Source organism: Saimiri boliviensis, chromosome 10 (genome assembly GCF_048565385.1).
Source record: "Saimiri boliviensis isolate mSaiBol1 chromosome 10, mSaiBol1.pri, whole genome shotgun sequence".
NCBI classification, from domain to species: Eukaryota; Metazoa; Chordata; class Mammalia; order Primates; family Cebidae; genus Saimiri; species Saimiri boliviensis.
Window position 1 is genome coordinate 53,929,064 of NC_133458.1, and position 19,702 is coordinate 53,948,765.

The following is a 19,702-nucleotide window of genomic DNA, read 5'->3' on the forward strand; positions in this document are numbered from 1 at the left end:
TAAGTATGTTCAGTGTTGTCTATCTGCCCATTTTGAAACATGAACTATCTTCTCACCTGGCCTTCCAGGAACTGTGCACCTTGACCACAGGAGAGCGCACAGTGCAATGTGGCCATCTTCTCACAGTCCAAGCGGGTGTTCTGCAGGAGCTGTAATAAAGACGACTGGCTGAGCATCACTTTATACAGCTTTCCAGAACAACAATCCAGTACCAGGGACCCTGGCAGTGACTGTAAGGGGCTATGAGGTAGCATATCAATCATTTCATTATTTCCTGGCAAAGAAAAAAAAAAGTAGATCAGCAAATAAACTCCTTTTACCCAAACATAGATATTAAAGTCAAAACAAACTCAAATAGGCCATCTCTACAAGAGAAAAACTACAGCCATACCTGTCAGAAAGAGACTGTGGCAGATCAGGTCTGGATGTTGAACATTAAGTAGGTGGAAGAAATGACCGGGTAAGTAAACGGCCACATAATAGTCTACAGAAGAGAAAAATTTAAGTCATCTACATGTGGTAAGAGCTGCACAGGTACAGAACGTCACACTATCTCTACTTTTCTCTGAGTACCTCAAAAGGCAAAAGTTTTACCAGTGTAATAACAAGTTATCTAATGACAGACCATTTCTTTTTTTTCCTTTTCTTTCTTTTTGAGACAGGGGTCCCACTCTGTCACCCAGGGTGGAGTGCAGTGGAGTGATCTTGGTTCACTGTAGCCTCAAATTCCTGGGCTTAAGTGATCCTCTCCACCTCAGCCTCTCAAATAGCTGGAACTACAGGCATGCACCCATAACACCCCACTAATATATTTTATTTTTATAGAGCTGGAGTCTCGCCATGTTGCCCAGGCTGGTCTCGAACTCCTAGGCTCAAGCAATCCTCCTGCCTCGGCCTCCCAAAGTGCTGGGACTGCAGGCATAAGCCACCATGCCCAGCCACATTTCTCTTACTAATCAAGCCTCATTTATTCCTATCTATGGTTAATTTTCTTCAGATATTTATCTATGGTTATCTTAATTTATACCTGTAGTTTTGTTTCTAAGTGATTTGTGGCTTTATGTGAATCTAAATGATCTCAGAGCAAACTAGAATAAAAAGCATCAAGTAACACGAATTACTCCTTAACCTGATAGGCTGGAAATAGCTTATATTGGGAATTTTCTTCATAATTTCTGCCAGTTTGGAGAAGCTCTAAAATTTGGTTGCCCATGTTCATTGCCTGATCATCATCGTCATCAGTAGCAGGAGCATTTTGTTTAGAGAACCTTTAAACTGATATTCATCAGAACAATCTCTGTAGAAACACTGATACTTGGTGAAGTACTAATTTATTTCCTTGCATATCAAGCTGACTAGAATTCACACCTTCAGTCCCTGCACTAGATATTTTTGTACCAAGAACATTTGCACTCAGATGGAGACAAGGTATAAAAAATAGGTTTCTGGAGAATGGAAGGATAAAAGTATCCCTTGCCAATACTTTTTCTAGGAGCTTAAAAAACAGAAATTCACACAGTAGTAATTTTATATAGATGAGACATTTAGATTATAAGTGAGCCAGCTAGACTCCTTTTCCTAAGAAGTAAAAGAACACATGCTAATCATTTGCATAGAAGGCGTTCTGTGGAAAGAAAAGGAAAGAGGACCTAAAACTCAAACCAGTCGACTTACAAGTGTCCTTTCAGTCAACGTGGATTAAATGGTGCTAAAGTGCTTAGCCCAAATGGTTGCGATCATTTTATTATGGCAACGCTTTACTAGAAAAACACAAACAATATGGTGGGACATGGAAAGGGTGTCAGCATCAGATAACCTAGTTAACGTCTCACTGTACCACTTAACCAGTTAATTAGGATGGCACTATGTCCCTGGCAAGATGGCATTTGGAAATATATGACAGTGATTTGGGTGGTCACATCATTAAGCGAGGGATGGGGAGATTCCTATTTGGCATTTGGTGAGTGGGCTGCAGGGATGTATGTTCAGTCCCTCAATGAGCAGGGAATTACTGTCTCACCAAAAGGGTCAATAGTATCTGTGGCAAGCTGAATGACGGTGCCTGAAGATATTCTTGGGCTAATCCCCAGAGCCTGTGGACAGGGTAAGAGAGACCCTGCCGATGTGACTAGGATCTTGAGATGGGGAGACTATTCTGAAATACCCAGGCAGACCCAGGTAGGCACAAAAGTCCTTATGAGAGAGAGATTTGTCTAGAGAACAGAAGACGACCATGCGATGAGGACAGTAGTTGAAATGAAGTGGCCACAAGTCAAGAAATACTAGCCTCTAGTCAGGGATGTCCAACCTTTTGGCTTCTCTGAGCCACAATAGGAAGAAGAATAATTGTCTTAGGCCACACATAAAATACACTAGCGACAGCTGATTAGCTTAAAAAAAATTACTGTTCTAAAACAGTTTACAGATTTGTGTTGGGCCACATTCAAAGCCATCCTGGGCCATATGCAGCTCACAGAACCCAGGTTAGACAAGCTTGCTCTAGAGGCTGGAGGGAGGATGCAGGGAACAAATTCTTCCCTAGAGCCTCCAGAAGACACCAGTCCTGCCCACACTTCGGTTTAGCCCTTTCAAGACTCATTTCAAACTTCCGACTTTACAGAACTGTAAGAGAATGTTTGCGGTGTTTAAAGCTCCAAGTTAGCAGTAATTTGTTAGAGCAGCAATAATAAACTAATAAAGAATATGCTAACTAGCCAGATTTGATCATTCCACAATGTATATAGGTATCAAAACACTACATTTTACTCCGTAATATATACAATTACTATGTGTCACTTAAAAACAAAATAATGTGGGGCATTGCTTATTGACTGTGTGCGGTGGCTCATGCCTGTAATCCTAGCACTTTGGGAGACTGAGGCAGGTGGATCACCTGAAATCAGGGGTTCAAAATCAGCCTGGCCAACATGGCAAAACCCCATCTCCACGAAAACCACAAGAAATTGGTGGCATGAGCCTATAATCCCTGATACTCAGAGACTGAGGTGGGGGATAGTTTCATCCCAGGAGGCAGAAGTTGCAGTAAGCCAAGATCATACCACTGCCTCCAGCCTGGGTGACAGAGAAAGATCCTGTCTCAAACAAACAAACAAGTTTGCTAGGAAGATTTGATGAAAGAACTCTGTATAAATTTGCTATATTTTATTTGCTGACTTTTCTAATAAAGATCTTATATGTTGAAGAAAAGGTACTACAGATAAGCAGAGGCTATAGGTACAGCCATACACATGTAGAATGGATATTTTAATTCTTATAATTTCAAGAAAATACTTTAGTCACCCATATTTAGTTAAAACTTTAATATTTTAAAACATTTAGACTGAAGCTTTATATTTTAAAAATATAAGACTACTGAATCGAAAAGTGCTATTAGATAAAAATCAAATTCTATGAATAAATATTTTTAAATTACATACTCTAGGATTGTACCACTGACAACACTAATTATCTTTTCTAGTTTGGGCAGTTATGTTGCATACCATTTGGGTGACTTACAGGATCATTTCACTTCATTTTCTCTCAGTTTATTCTGGACTGCTTTAGAGAAAAATACTAAAACAACACCTCTAAACAAAATGCTTGATGAAGTTTTAGTTTAAATAAAATACTAAGAAAACAAAATAACAAAATATTTAAAGAAACTGTTAATCTAGTGTCCCTGATAAAAGACACTGAAATACGCCTGAGCACACAGTTCACTCTGAGCCTCCATATCATTATCTGTAAAATGGAGATAACATTACCAACCAGAATTGCTGTAGGGAGCAAAATAACAAGTAAAATATACTTAACATACAGTATTCATTAAATAAATAGTAGTTTATTTATAAATGTATCTTTTAATCAAAGTGCTTGGGGTTCATGAAAAAATTCAATAAATTTTTAATATTTTAATATAAGCCCATTTTAATAGGATGACAGTCTACAGAAATTGTATGTAATTAATATCAAAAAATATATTATTCAAAAAGCAATATTGTTATCATAAAAACTACCTGTAGAAGAGCTTTAAACTGCGGTATGATTTTGGGCCTGTAAAATGTGCTTAAGAAGGAAAGACAACGTATGTAAGACAGCCTATTTTGACAAAGCTTGTATTGCTGGCCTTTCCACATGCTGAAGACCACAGATTAAATCTTTCCTGCCCTTTGCAAGTCATTCCCAGGGGTAAAAAAAGGAAGGATACCTTTGCCCTCACAAAACACTGTTTTCTTAGTGGAAAGTTTCCCACATCACTCTTGAGATGGGATGTTGATAAAGCATTGCTGATAAGAATCAAGTCCCAGACCCAGGAAACCTATAATATTTATCTCTCTTATCACAGGAAGCAGTGGAACCAGGCTTCCCTAAGGCAATTTTCCACAGATTCAGAGATCATGTTAAAATTTGCCCATTACTAGCCCACTCAGCATAAGTATCCAACGTCATCAATGGTATCATTCAAAATAAAAATCACTTTGCTCAGTTTCCTCACATTGTACTCTCCCAAACCTAGGTCATGACAGTGGATGGACTCTGGAATAGAGATGGAAAAAGATATAAAAGAATTATGTGCTCTAAACCCAAAGCTCCTTTTTCAAAGGAAATGTTCCATATACCATGTTCCATATGTAAGCAAGTAAACAATTACTTAGTCTTGTGCTAAACTGTGCCCCACATCCCAACTGGCATGGAAAAGCAGCTTTCAGGAGGGAGATACAAAAAAAAACCCTTTCTTTATTTTCTTCATTATCCTCAGGTTCCCTTCGTCATATTTGCTGAATGAAAACAACTCACTCAAGCTGATCCATAAATCATTAATGGGATTTGGAAGCTTTTCAAGATTAGCAACAAGAAACAGACAATTTCCCAGAGGCCCCTGTCCCCTCTATAATCAAGGGACAACATGATATATTATTTCTCATGGGCTATTCAGGAATATCTCATACAAATCATTTTTATGCTAACAAGTGACTTTTTAGACTGCTACCAAAAACATAAGAAAGCTCACAGCCTAGGTTCTCTGAAAAGGGAAGACACCTCCCCCAATCCTTTCAAGCCAAAGACTAAGGAGTTCAGAGAGAGGGGTGTGTTCCAGAGAAAGTCTTCTCTGGTAAGACTTCAAGTGGGTCATTGATTGTCATCACAATCCAAGTCTCAAAGAGGCATGAGAAATGGGATTGCACAGAAGGTTAAGGTATACCATGCCCAGGAAGAAGGGTTCAGAGCAGGGGGTGTGATCTCTCCGTCACTCACCAAGGTTGAGAAAAGTAATGCCCTTTGTCATGTGTGAGCCAACATTCTTGAGAGAAGTGGTGAAAGTCTTGCTATGTCCTGCAAAGAGAGAACATGAAGCCAGAGAATGTTAAACAAAGAACTGGAACTCCACCCAAGGCAGTGATTATATAACACTCTATAAATTTCAGTGACCATGAAACTGGTAAGCGGGCATCTTCTGACTTCTAGATTTCATGGTTCCCCTCATTCTCCAAAAACCAGCACTGAAGGCAGATCATCTGAGGGCAGTCACACTCCAGTAGTTGTTTTGGGCTTATTATAATCTTAGACCATGACAGGTGAATTGTTCAGGAAGCAGAGGATCTGAAGGAATTTAATTAAGGATCCAAGAGAGGAATTTAATTAAGGATCCAGATGGCTCATTGGCCATCATTCCTAAAGGCTCACTGTCACACACATGCAGTCATTAAGACCCTCTGAGTCTTCTCCAAATCATTTACAAATCCCACTTTTAGGTAGGAAGGGAATTAGTCCAGCTAATAACCTCAGTGTATTGGGCTTTCCTCTCTACTTTTCTAACTCTTACTCTTCAGAAACATTTTATTTTATTTACTGGCTTTGATCACTAGATTAACCATTAGAAAAATGTGTGAAAATTTTCCACAAAAACTTCAAACAGACAATTTAAGTATGAGTAGTATATATGTCAGTTCTAAAGTTACTTTAAAACTTTTTTTTACCTTGATCTCTAACCTTGGGAGACAATATTAGGTCCATCCATAAAATAAGTAGCTCTGATATGGCTTGGCATTTTTTTTAATATTGAAAATTTTTCATCTTAAAAATATTTAAATACACCCACAGTATGTACTACGCACACATTCACTTTAAGTAAACAAACAAAATAACTACTCCTTAGCACTCTTCAAACTAAAACTATTACAGGGCACACTATGATCAACTACAGAATCAGGAGATATTAGGCATCTGACTGCTGCTCTGCAGACTGTTTATCAGTATCTTAGGCTATAGATGTGTGAAATGGAATAAATGTATCTTAGATCTAAAACCTGTTGAGGTCTGAGATCATGGACACCTTTAACTAAAACTGTATGTAACTCTGTAAGTTAAATCTATAGCTACTTTCCAATAAGCAATAACTAAAAAGAAAACACACTTTTGGCAAATATCTCCCTTAGGATTGGTTCACAAGCCTAGAAAAAGATATAGGCCAGGATAAAAATATATGATATATAAAAATAACTAGCTAACTTGATATCAACCATTGGTGACTTTCTTTAGGAAACATGTATCCTATAAGTGTACAGGTATAGAATGAACTGATAAAAATTGAATTACAAGGTAATAATACTCTCAGCTGGGCATGGTGGCTCATGCCTGTAATCACCACACTTTGGGAAGCTGAGGCGGGTGGATCACTTGAGCTCAGAAGTTCAAGACCAGCCTGGGAAACATGGTGAAACCCCATTTCTACAAAAAGTACAAAAATTAGCTAGTATGATGGTACATGCCTGTAGTCCCGGCTACTTCATGGGCTGAGGAGGGAGGATCACCTGAAACCCTGAGGTCAAGGGTGCAGTGAGCAGTATTCATGCCACCACATTCCAGCCTGGGTGACAAAGGGAGACCCTGTCTCCAAAAAATTACTAATAACATCACTGTTAAGAGCTATCTAACTTGCTATTTGGAAAAAGTTATTATGTTAAAGTAACAAAGAAGACATGAAAAGTACCTTTGTGAATGTAAAACACTGAATACGTAATTTGTTCCCAAGCAGCACACTTCGGGCTGTAACATACACACAAACTTCCTAGAAGAAAGAAGGTATTTAGTAGAGCTTAACAGAATGTATGTCACAAACAGTTTCCTAAACCACTTAGCCTTACTTCTTTTCCTTTAGATGTCCTGCCTCATCCTACCTCATAGATTATTCCCAAATCCTAGAAGTGGTCTATTAACAGGTTGCTAAGAACTTTCAAAGCAGTAATTCTTTAGTGCAGACTATAAGCAACGTATTGTGGCAGGCTATTGAAGGATAGGAAATTAGCAGAGATACATTCCTATATGAAATCATAGGATTCTAGACAGTTTCCAAAGCTTCATGAGATTCTGCTAGTATGCATGTATCGTCCTGCCTTCTTATCTAGCTCATCACCTTCAAATTACTACTAACAGCTATGAACACCAGTGTATCAAAAATGTATTCTCTTCACAGAAAGTTTCCAGTCTCTAGTTTAGCTTGATTGAAAGACAAAGTATGATCTATACTATGGATCAGCGAGAACAAATGTGGTGAGTCTGCATCCATCCATAATTGAGTCACTGAAGGCACTGGCCCCAGGCCAAAGGAGAATTCTTGGCATAGAGTGGCCTTTCCAGGTGAGTCTTGACCCCCTTCACCTACCCCATCACTCCAGAACACCCTCAGCCTTCCCTACCTCTCTCAATGTGTGAAACTGTACATTATCTCTAGCAGCTGCTGCTGTATGGATAGACTAATGTCCATCAGTGACCTACATATAAGTGAGGGACATTATGCTTAAACAGATATGTTTATTCTAATGCATTTATGTGAGTAACTGAAATAGGAGATTGCCAGGTAGAAAGTAACTTGACAAGGAATCAGGAAACCTGAGTTCTAGTCCCAGAGCTAATGTTAACTAGCTGTGTGAATTCAACTGCCACCAAACTTCAGGGGATTTCAACATTTCCTCTACTTTACTCCATTAGCTTCTTTATCAAAGAATCATGGTAGAAAAAAAGAAGTCAATTTCCCCTAAGAGGGCTATTCAAGGACATTTATAAGCATTCTGTTATAATACTTATCAATTGTGACTATTTTTAATGACATTTAACACTGCAATATATTGCCATCAGTACATTTTACTGCAATATCTTAAACACAAAACAGCAGAAAAGAATAACTTCATCAAATAACATGGTAACAATTCTATTAGATGTAAAATGACTCATGGTTACTGAGCACACAATAACAACATTTCTTTACAATTACAGCTGGCTCATTGAGAATAAAAGTAATCTATCACTAAACCATAAACAAAATAATAAGAATTACAAAAGTCTCATATACCACTTGGACTGCTTTCATACAGTAAACATTATCTGCAAAAAACTACTAGTTTATCCATTCCGTTATGAACTATAATCACAAGGAACATGAATTGTTTTGAAAAAAGACAGACTTTAGACTCTCTAGTAGTAAATAAAAGTTAAAACACAGCACCGTCATTTTCCTTTAGAAGTAGTTTTTTAAGTAATGAATACTGTCAAGGGAACATGTTCTTCTTACACAATTCTCAAATAGTAGTGATTAAGTGAACTAATTTCACAGAGGGTTAAATATACTCATACTTATTCACGCACTAATTCCTTTAGGATTTTATCCTGGGAAATGAACATGACCACAACATAGATCATAAGCTCCATTCTAGCAAATTATCTGCACACCACCCTTTAGAGAATAAAAGTTTTTTCTTTTCATTTTGAAAACAGTGAGATGCAGAATAAATGTACCTAATTATATATTCTAAGAACCATATCCAGAACTTATAAGCAAGTATTTCCAAATTGTTAGGTTATGCTTAGTTGTCCCACTCAATCCCAAAGGGGAAAAAAGACACAGCAAGGTGAAATGGTATGTACACAGGCTCTCTGAAGCTATCCAAAAGAACTTTGACAATGGAAATGTTCTATACCTGGTAAAGTCCAATATGGTGGCAACTAGCCACATGCAGTGACTGAGCACTCAAAATGTAGATAGTATGACTGACATACTATTTATTTATTTGAGACAGAGTCTCACTCTGTTGTCCAGGTTGGAGTTCAGTGGTACAGATATGGCTCATTGCACCCCTGACATACCAGGCTCAAGCAATCCTCCCATCTTAGCCTTCCAAATAGCTGGGACCACAGTCATGCATCACCTTGCCTGGCTTTTTTATTTTATTTTTTTAGAGATGAAGTCTCACTGTGTTGCCCAGGGTGGTCCAGTGATCTTCCTACTTCGGCCTCCCAAAAAGCTGGTATTACAGGATTTTTTTTAATTTTAGGTTCAGGGGTACATGTGAAGGTTTGTAATACAGATAAACTCATTAACACAGGGGTTTACATATTTATTTTTATTTTTTATTTTTTGACAGAGTCTTGCTCTGTCCCCAGTCTGGAGTGCAGTAGCGCAATCTCAGCTCACTGCAACTTTTGCCTCCCGGGTTCAAGCGATTCTCGTGCCTCAGCCTCCCAAGTAAGCTGGGACTACAGGTATGTGCCACCATGCCCAGCTAATTTTGTATTTTTAGTAGAGACGGTTTCACCATGTTGGCCAGGCTGGTCTCAAACTCCAGACCTCAGGTGATCCACTCGCCTTGGCTTCCCAAAGTGCTGGGATAACAGGCATGAGCCACCACACCTGGCCCACAGGGGTCCTGATATCCAATAGTTACTTTTTCTGCTCCACTTCCTTCTCCCACCCTCCATCCTCAAGAAGATCCCAGTGTTTGTTGTTCCCTTGTGTTCTTGAGTTCTCATCACTTAGATCCTACTTTTAAGTGAGAACATGAGATATTTCATTTTACCATTCCTGCGTTAGTTTGCTAAGGATAACAGCTTCTACTCCATCCACGTTCCCACAAAAAACATGATCTCACTCATTTTTATGGCTGCACAGTATTCCATGGTGTATATGTACATTTTCTTTATCCAGTCTGTCACTGATGGGCATTTAGGTTGATTCCACATCTTTGCTATTGTAAGTCATGCTGCAATGGACATTTGCGTACATATGTCTTTATGATAGAATGATTTTTATTCCTCTAGGTATAGATGTAGAATGATTTTTATTCCTCTAGGTCTTTGTTATGAAATCTTTGCCCATTCCTATGTCTAGGATGGTATTGCCTAGGTTTTCTTCTAGAATTTTTATGAATTTTGGGTTAAAGTCTTTAATCCACCTTGAGTTGATTTTTGTGTATGCTGTAAGGAAGGCGTCCAGTTTCAATTTTCTGCACATGGCTAGTCAGTTAACTCATCGCCATTTATTGAATAGTGAATCTTTTCCCCATTGCTTTTGTCAGCTTTGTTGAAGATCAGGTATTCATAGGTGTGCATCCTTGTTTTTGAGTTCTCTGTTCTATTGGTCTATGTGCCTGTTTTTATACTGGTATCAGACTGTTTTGGTTACTGTAGCTCTGCAGTATAGTTTGAAGTTGTGTAATGTGATACCTCCAGCTTTGTTCTTTTTGCTTAGGACTTCCTTGGCTACCCACACTTTTTTGGTTCCATATGAATTTTAAGGTAGTTTTTTCTAGTTCTGTGAAAAATGTTCTTGGTAGTTTGATAGGAATAGCATTCAATGTGTAAATTGCTTTGGGCAGTTTGGCTATTTTGATGATACTGATTCTTCCTATCCATGAGCATGTTTTTCCATTTGTTTTGTCTTCTGATTTCTTTGACCAGTGTTTTGTAATTCTCATTGTAGAAATCTTTTACTTCCCCTCCCTGGTTAGCTGTATTCCCAGGTATTTTATTCTTTCTGTGGCAATTGTGAATGGGATTGCCTTTCTGATTTGGCTCTTGACTTGGCTCTTATTGGTATAAAGAAATGCTAGTGCTTTCTGTACACTGATTTTGTATCCTGAAAGTTTGCTGATGTTATCAGTTGAAGGAGCTTCTGGGCCGAGACTATGGAGTTTTCTATAGAATCATGTTATCTGCAAACAGGGATAGAATTACTTCCTCTCTTCCTATTTGGGATGTTCTTTCTCTTGCCTGATTGCTCTGGTTAGGACTTCCAATACTATATAGGATAGGAGTGGTAAAAGACAGCATCCTTGTCTTGTGCCAGTTTTCAAGGGAAATACTACCAGCTTTTGCCCATTCAGTATGATGCTGACTGTGGGTTTGTCGTAGATGGCTCTTATTATTTTGAAGTTTTCCTTCAATATCTAGTATATTTAGTGTTTTTAACATCAAGGGGTATTGAGTTTGATCAAAAGCCTTTTCTGCATCGATTGAGATAAACATGCGGTTTTTGTCTTTAATTCTGTTTATGGGATGAGTCACATTTACTGATTTGCATATTTGAACCAACCTTGCATCCCAGGGATGAAGCCTACTTGGTTGTGGTAGATTAGCTTTTCGAAATGCTATTAGATTTGGTTTCCATGCATTTTGGTGATTTTTGCATCAATGTTCATCAAGAATATTGGCCTGAAGTTTTCTTTTGTTCCTATGTCTCTGACAGGTTTTTAGTATCAAGATGATGCTGGCCTCACAGAATGAATCGGAGAAGAGTCCCTCCTCAATGTTTTGAAAGGGTTTCAGTAGAAACCGTACCAGCTCTTCTTTGTACATCCAGTAGAATTCAGTTGTGAATCCATCAGGTACTGAGCTTTTTTCGGTTGGTAGGCTATGTATTACTGATTCAATTTGGGAGCTTATTATTGGCCTGTTCAGTTTATTCCTGGTTCAGCTTTGGGAGGCTGTATGTGTCCAGGAATTTGTCTTTTCTAGGTTTCCATTTGCGTGCCTAGAGATGTCCTTAGTAGTTTCTGATGTTTATTTTTATTTCTGTGGGGTCAGTGGTAACATCCCATTTGTCATTTCTAATTGTGCTTATTTGGAACTTCTCTCTTTTCTTCTTCATTAGTCAAGCATGGGTTTCTGGGGTCACACATTTACTCACCACTTCCCTGGGCAGCAGAGGTTCCCCTGACTGTCACTCCTTGGTGGGCTGTTATCCTGCCTTGCTTTATGCCATTCTCTATGGGTCAAGTTGTTTCCCTGATTAGTCCCAATGCGAACACCTGAATGATTCAGTTGAAGGTGCTGTATTTACTGGCCCCTTTTGTTCTTCCCTGTGATAGTGGCTCACTTTAGCATCTTCTAGTCAGCCCAGGTTTTTTTAAATTTTAATTCATTTAAATTTAAATAGCCACATGTGGCTAGTGGCTACCATACTGGACAACACAGCTTTAGATCACTGGTTCTTAACCCTGACAGCATATTAAACTTAGTTGGGATCACGGATACTCAGGCTCCACCTCAGAACAATTAAGCCAGAATCTCTAGGGGTGAGACTTAAACATTTGTATTTTTTTAAAGCTCACTAAATGATTCTAATGTGAACCCAGGTTGAGAACCACTTTTGAAATCAGCAGATTTGGATGAGAATCCTGCTTTTGGCTAAGTATATTGCCTCAGGCAAATTAATTAAATTACCTAAGACTCAATTTCCTCATCTGTAAATAAAGAAAATACAGAACCTACTTCATAGGGTTCTTATGAGATAACCAAATAAGATATTGTGTATAAAAACAATGTTAGATTGTTCGTTGCAAAGAAGTTATACCTGGCTACAAAGGTTAGCTGGTACACTATTATTCCATAACAATCTTGCTGCTATTTACAAGCTGGGGGAAGTCACAGTTTGAAAAAAATAAAGGATGCTCTTAAGATAAGTGTAACCAGATATTCATCAATGATGAAGATAACATCTCAACATTGGCTAGCCTTGGGGAAACCATTTGGACAATGGAAACTACTGTGGACAAAGTTTTCCAAGGGAAATTATCTCACTGGAGCAATTATTGAAAAGCTCTGTAAACTGCTAAAACATAGGCCTAATTCAGGAACTTGTGAAGAGCAACTCTTGCAGTAATATGAATAGGAAGGAGAATTTACACACTTCCCTACTCACTACCTCCCAGTAGGTGGTGCACAAGAAAGAATTACAGCCACTGACTTAAAACACACAAGAGCACTACAGCTTCAGAGTTGACTATTAGATAGGGAAATAGTAAGATATGTTTTCAATGCTTAGAAAGTCTGATTTAGCCTATTTATTAGAAAAATCTATATAAACCTCATAATGTCAAATAATATACAAGTGGCCTGACAGCAGCAGTGGCAGCAGCACTTTTGCCCACCACCAATCTCACGAGCATGCCCCTCACCCAGATTGTAACCTCTAGTTCCTTGGAAGACAGCTGTCTTTATTTCTTAGGGCAGGGAAATTCAGGACAAATGCTTTCAAGAATATAAAAAGTAATGCTAAAAGGACAAAATAGCTTCTGATTACCATAATGTGATAGTGAAATATCAATCATTATTACATCATCATCATTAATGTAAATAGTTGAAGTAAGTTTGTATAAAGGCCTAAGTCTATCAGCATTCCTTTCATGAACCAGTTCCTGGCCTCCATGCTGGTGGAGGATTCAGCTTTCTACTATAGAGGGAGTCACATTTAAATTAGACTCTTTGTTTCCTTCTCCAGTCCTATTTTGTTGGAGTCGATTTTAACAACAAAGGTTAAAAACCACTTTTGAAGACTACAATGCAAAACACATGAACAATTTATTATTCAAAAACCAAAAGCTTGCTTCTCTGGCTTGTTGCATCTCAAACCTGGAAGCATCTCATTTGAAATGGGTTTTTTTTTTTCAAAGCCAATTGTGAAGAGTGAAGCTTATTGTCTACCCTTCCAGACACTGCTGAGAAGGGGAAAAACAGATTCTTCCACATTTTATGTCAGATAAACCTAACATTTTATTAAATATGTCATAACTAGCCCCATTTATAACTTATAACTAGTAATGGTCATGAAAAATTCCTGCGAAAATATAAAAACGAATAAAAAGCTTCACAAGATTAAAGCCTAAGGTGATTGTTTATATGCAACAGATTTAAAGCAAAGTACCAGGGGCTGGGTGTGGTGGCTGATGCCAGTAATCCCAGAACTTTGGGAGGCTGAGGTGGGTGAATGACCTCAGGTCAGGAGTTCGAGACCAGTGTGGCTAACATGGCGAAATCCCATCTCTACTAAAAATACAAAAAAAAAAAAAAAAAAATTAGCCAGGCATGGTGGTGTGTGCCTGTAATCCCAGCTACTTGGGCAGCTGAGGCAAGAGAATTGCTTGAACCCAAGGAGGCAGAGGTTGCAGGGAGCCAAGATTGTGCCACTGTACTCCAGCCAGGGCAACAAAGCAGAGCAGGACTCCATCTCATTCACAAATAAATAAATAAAGCAAAGTAATAGGGACGAACCTACCCTGCTCCCTCCATGTGAGCTCTGGATCTCATCCTGCCTTCTAAGCAAATTCACTGTACCAGTTATTCCTTTCTGCTATGTACTGTCCTGTTTCCTCTCCACTAAATATACGCTGTAAGCATTCAAACATCCTAGAGTCTCTACTGTCTTAAAATATTCCCTAAATCCTATTTCCCTTTCCAGATGGTGCCTCTCTCATGTCTATACATGCTGCTATGACTTTTTTCAATTTCCATATGTCATTTAACACAGCATAGTCAAGATTTCACCTCAGTTCCCCAACACAAACAGCTCCCAGTAATCTTCATGCTACTAGACACAGCAGACTCTACCTCTTACTACCTATTCAGTCAATTCTTTGTGAAAATACCCTGTGCCTTCAGCTACTATAATACCATACTTGTTTTGGGTGGTCTCTCTCTCTCTCTCTCTCTCGCTCTCGCTCTCTCCAGATATTCTTTTTTTCCTTTTCCTTTGGATGTTCAGCCTAACCTTTATATATTTATGTTCCCAGATCTTATTAGTGTCTTCCCTCCTGACCAAATACTCCCTCCTATGGTTTCAAATGCCAGCTATAGCCTTACAACTTCCACATTTATTCATTGTCAGTTCTGAACCCTCTTCTAAGCTCCAGATCTTTTAGTCAAAATGTCCAAAATAAACCTCACAATCTTCCTAAGCTCCACCAAAACCCCTATACCTCAGTAAATGGCACCACTGTTCACTCATTTGCTGATGCCAGAAACCTGAGAACCACTCCTCTTCAATATAATTTATAGTAAATCATCTCAATTTCATCTCCAAAATGTATCTCAAACCCATCTAGTTCTCTCCACCTGTACTGCCCATCCTAGTTCACCCTTATTTCAAATACAGAACTAGACTTCATCTTAACTGTTCATCTTCCCACTTTTTCTCTTGCCTCCTCCAATCCATCCTCCATACAGAAGCCACAATGATCATTTGAAAATACACATGCAATCGCATGACTGCCTGCATAGACACTTCTGTGAAGGAGTATCAGTGAATCTTCAAACTGACAGGTGAAAAGCTATTAGAGAATAGAATAGTCACATGGTGACAAAGCACTGTCCTACAAATTACTAATTCAGAGGTTAAAATGTGCCTTCACAAGGAAGACATACAGGGGTTACCATTTAACCAAATGATCAGACTTAGCATCACTAACAGTAGGACATCCTGACATTCCTGATCTGATAAAAACAAAGTTTGCAACATCACCTATGAAGTATTCTCACTAAAAACACTTAACTTATGTCTAACTACGCTGTTACTCTGTTGCATGTAGCTTCCACTTTACAGGAAACGTGTAGAGGAAAAAGTTAAATGTTTATCTAAGTAAACAATTAGATAAATCCAGAATGTGGATCATTCCTTAAGACACATGGCCTGGACTCTTCAGTATGTCAATGAAAAGAAAAGTCAGGGAAGATATGAAAATTGCTGTACATTAACAGAGACCACAAAGATTTAAATGACCAAATGTAATGTATTAATCTCGATGGAATCCTGACTTTACAAGTTCTATACATATATATTTATTTATATATACACACACATTTTTGAAAAAATTATGAAAATATGAATAAAGTTTATAGATTAATGTGATTAATTTATTTCAGTAATAAGGCAACAGAGATTATGTAGAAGAGCGTCCTTAGTCAAAGGAGGTATGTGCTGAATTACCTAGTGGTTAGGTGTTATGATGTCTGCAACCTATTTTGAATGACTTTGTCGAAAAAGAAGAAAACGATATCTATATAAAGTGAGAATGACAAAGTAAAAACCATAAATGATATAATTGTTTGAGTAAAAGGTACATGCATGTTCACTGTATTTTTGAACTTTTCAGTGAGCTTGCACATTCTCAAAATAAATTGTATAGTAACAAAAAATATCCTTCAATGACTTCTCATCACTCTTAGGATAAAGTTTAAAATCCTCCCATGATCCACAAGGTGCTACATAGCCTGCCCCCTGCCTACCTCTCCAGCTTTCTCTCTCTCTCACTCACTTTACTGCAGTGACATGGTCTTAGCTCATATACACCCTTCAAGTCTCCACTGAAATACCACTCCCTTGAGTGCCCCAGGATGAGTATATGAAGGGATGAGTACAGCTGAGGGAGACCTGGGGGGACAGTCCTGGAGGGACAAAAAGGGGAATGGATTATGTAGGAGTGAAGTGGAAAGGGGGCAGTTTTCAGGACTAAGAACAGGATGGGATGGAGTATCTTGGAGGGAGGCAGAAACGAGGATGAACTGGCTGAATTAGAACATGGTTGAAGATATTAGTATCTTCTATTAAACCTCCATTGTAAGTTTTCATTTCTTCCCATAATTTAGCTCATTCATAATGTGATTCCATTTAAATATTATGTGTGCACTTACGTAATGTATTAAATCTGCACCAAATAGTAACTTTTATGATAACAAAGATTAGGGCCATTTTACTTACCATCACATCCGCAACACCTAGCAAACAGTAAGTGCTGGATAAACAGTGGCCTAAAGGGTGAATATCCTGTAATAATTTGGCTTCAAAGGAATGCAATTTTAGTCCAAATGCTGCTAAACTCTAGTAAATGTCCACTAAAGTTGAGATATTAAAAATGGCTATCATATGTAGTTATAGAGCTGATTACCTAGATGACTAAGGTTAATGAGCATTTTTTTCACCAGATTTATTGAATGTAATCATATTCATCGCTCATTTTTAGGTATTCTTCTTTACCTCTATATTTTTCTATCTATAAAAACTAAAATTAAGGAACAAAATATTTCACATTAATAACTTTATGCCAAGTTCTGATTGTTACATTGGTAGGCTGCAGCATGGCTCTTAAAGCTAGGTACATAAGTTTAGAACCAAACACGTCAGGAATCCTGACACAGAAAGCATAGCCTTTGCGGGTTGCCATTTGTTAAAAGATGGAGGAGGTGAGAAAATGTAGACTGGTTAAATACAAATCCATCTCCTCTATTAAAATCATACAAATAATAACTACTAGAAGAATAACTCTGCTGTTAAGAATAACTGGCAGCTGGGTGCAGTGGCTCATGCCTGTAATCCCAGAACTTTGGGAGGCCAAGGCAGGTGGATCACGAGGTCAGGAGATCGAGACCATCCTGGCCAACATGGTGAAACCCTGTCTCTACTAAAAATACAAAAATTAGCTAGGTCTGGTGGCAGGCACCTGTAATACCACTGTCTGGGAGGCTGAAGCAGGAGAATCGCTCAAACCTGGGAGGCAGAGGTTGCAGTGAGCCGAGATCACACTACTGCACTCCAACCTGCCAACAGAGCCAGACTTTGTCTCAAAAAATAACAATAATAATAACTATGGCTATCTTGATACAGTGTATATTTAAAATTAATAAAGAAGATGATTTGTTATTTGACAATCCATATGATCACCAATATAAAAATGTAGCTCTGTTATATTTTCAGACTCCATACAGCTAAACGATAAGTAAATTTTGTCTAGAACTCAAGGACAATTGAATAAACTGATAAATACAACTATAGTTTACCTGTATGGTTGGTAAAAACACACAGACTTAGGTGTTTGGATAATTTCTCTCGGTCTTGATGATAATCACATCCAAAGTTGACAAGTCTAAGAAAATAAAGAATGAGAAATTCATTTAAAAATACATCCCTTCATAAAGGAGGTGAGTAACCACTAAATAATATACCCAGAGAAGCAGAAACACATTCCCTAGAAATTTAAGTAGACAATTTTTTATTGATTAATAAATTCTGTAGTTTTTTTCAAAATACATGGCATATATATGGCGTTGGCCTGGTAATAAGGAAAAAATATTACTTTCATCTTATATTTTTATAAATTTTCTAATACAGAGTAATGCATACACTAGTTTCAAAATAAGCACAACTGAATGTTCATATATGATAAAGTAAAGCTAGTGAAATACTTAGCAGTTCAGGATTATCATTACTCTAATTTAGGAAGATTTTCATTTCTTCTACATACTGATGGCTTATTTTTTCAGAAGCATCTCATGCTTTTGCTACATGTAAAATACAGTGGAAAAGGAAAAAACCTTGTCTTTTGTGCAAAAAGGAGAACAGAAAAAAGCCAAGTCAGCTGAGCTACAAGTAGATTGAGCTCTGACATCCTCTTTGATGGCAACAAAAAGTGTTTTGATGTTTGCTTCTCAATGTAGCTCTCTCTGACCCAATGAATTCTTCTAGGTAATCATAGGGAGAATAGTATATTCATACATCAAAATAAATGGAGATGCGCTACTAAAATAAGTGGCTAAGAAAATCAATACAATTGACTTTGTATATAAAATTCTAGGTTCATGTTTGATAAAGTTGTTTATATTTGCTATGGAGAATGGGAATACAAAAAAAAAGATGTACACAGAATATCAAACTCTTATCTGCATTGAATAAAGTAGGAATAAATATAATCATTTTGCCCACAAGTGTCTATAAAAATTAGTAACGCCCTGTGAATAACTTACTTAAATCCTGAGTTGCTTAATGATATGTCCAAGGGTACTTCGAACTGCCAAAAAAAAAAAAAAAATCAGAAGAATATGAACCCAAAATGACAGTAAGTGATGACAGTTCTGAAAGCCAGAGCAGACCTAAGTAAACCAGAAAAATATTGTGCTTACCTAATAATAAAAAGCCCTTTAACCATTATTATCTTCAGAGGTTACACTCCAAATCCATTGGACAGGAAGTCCACTGAGAATACTCTGAAGTTCGCATACAATCATATGTTTGATGTATATTTATTTCTTAAATGGCTAATGCTTGACAAACTTTGTCTTATATTTGAATATCAAAAACAGGTTGTACAATAGGCCAATTGGAAGCAACCACCTTTTACAAGACACAGATGACAGGGTAAGGAAGGAAGGATTGTATGTCCTTAGATGTCCTTAGAAGGAGGGCAGATGAGCCAACAGAAGAGGCAGTAGGGGTAACTGCAGTTCTTCCAATGGCGTTAACAATCTGTATTAGATAGCAACATTGGTCTTGGTCAAGAAGAATAGGCCAGGCACTGTGGCTCATACTTTGGGAGGTCAAAGTGGGTGGACTGCTTGAGGTCAGGAGTTTGAGACCAGCCTGGCTAACATGATAAAACTCTGTCTCTACTAAAACACAAAAATTAATTGGGTGTGGAAGCAGGCACCTGTAATCCCAGCTACTAGGGAGGCTGAGGCAGAGGAATTGCTTGAACCTAGGAAGTGGAGGGTGCAGTGAGCAGAGACCCCGCAACTGCACTCCAGCCTGGGCAACAGAGCAAGACTCCACCTCAAAAGAAACAAAAACAAACAAACAAACAAAAAAAAAGTACTGTCCATCGCAAAG

General features: G+C 38.0%; 1 protein-coding gene across 10 annotated transcripts in view; it reads right to left on the reverse strand.

Moving 5' to 3' along the window:
- GSAP (gamma-secretase activating protein) overlaps window positions 1–19,702 on the reverse strand; it is a 99,075-nt gene that overhangs the window by 36,490 nt on the left and 42,883 nt on the right. For all 10 annotated transcript variants that reach the window (XR_012512074.1, XM_010344656.2, XM_010344633.2 and 7 more), the window contains 6 exons: window positions 18,844–18,887; window positions 17,881–17,966; window positions 6,992–7,069; window positions 5,257–5,334; window positions 392–484; window positions 57–274 (listed from right to left, as the gene is read on the reverse strand). Coding sequence is in view for 9 of the 10 variants with exons in the window: in XM_010344656.2 (XP_010342958.1) it covers window positions 57–274; window positions 392–484; window positions 5,257–5,334; window positions 6,992–7,069; window positions 17,881–17,966; window positions 18,844–18,887 (597 nt within the window). In the remaining variant the exon portion in view is untranslated. The remainder of the gene's footprint in view (window positions 1–56; window positions 275–391; window positions 485–5,256; window positions 5,335–6,991; window positions 7,070–17,880; window positions 17,967–18,843; window positions 18,888–19,702) is intronic.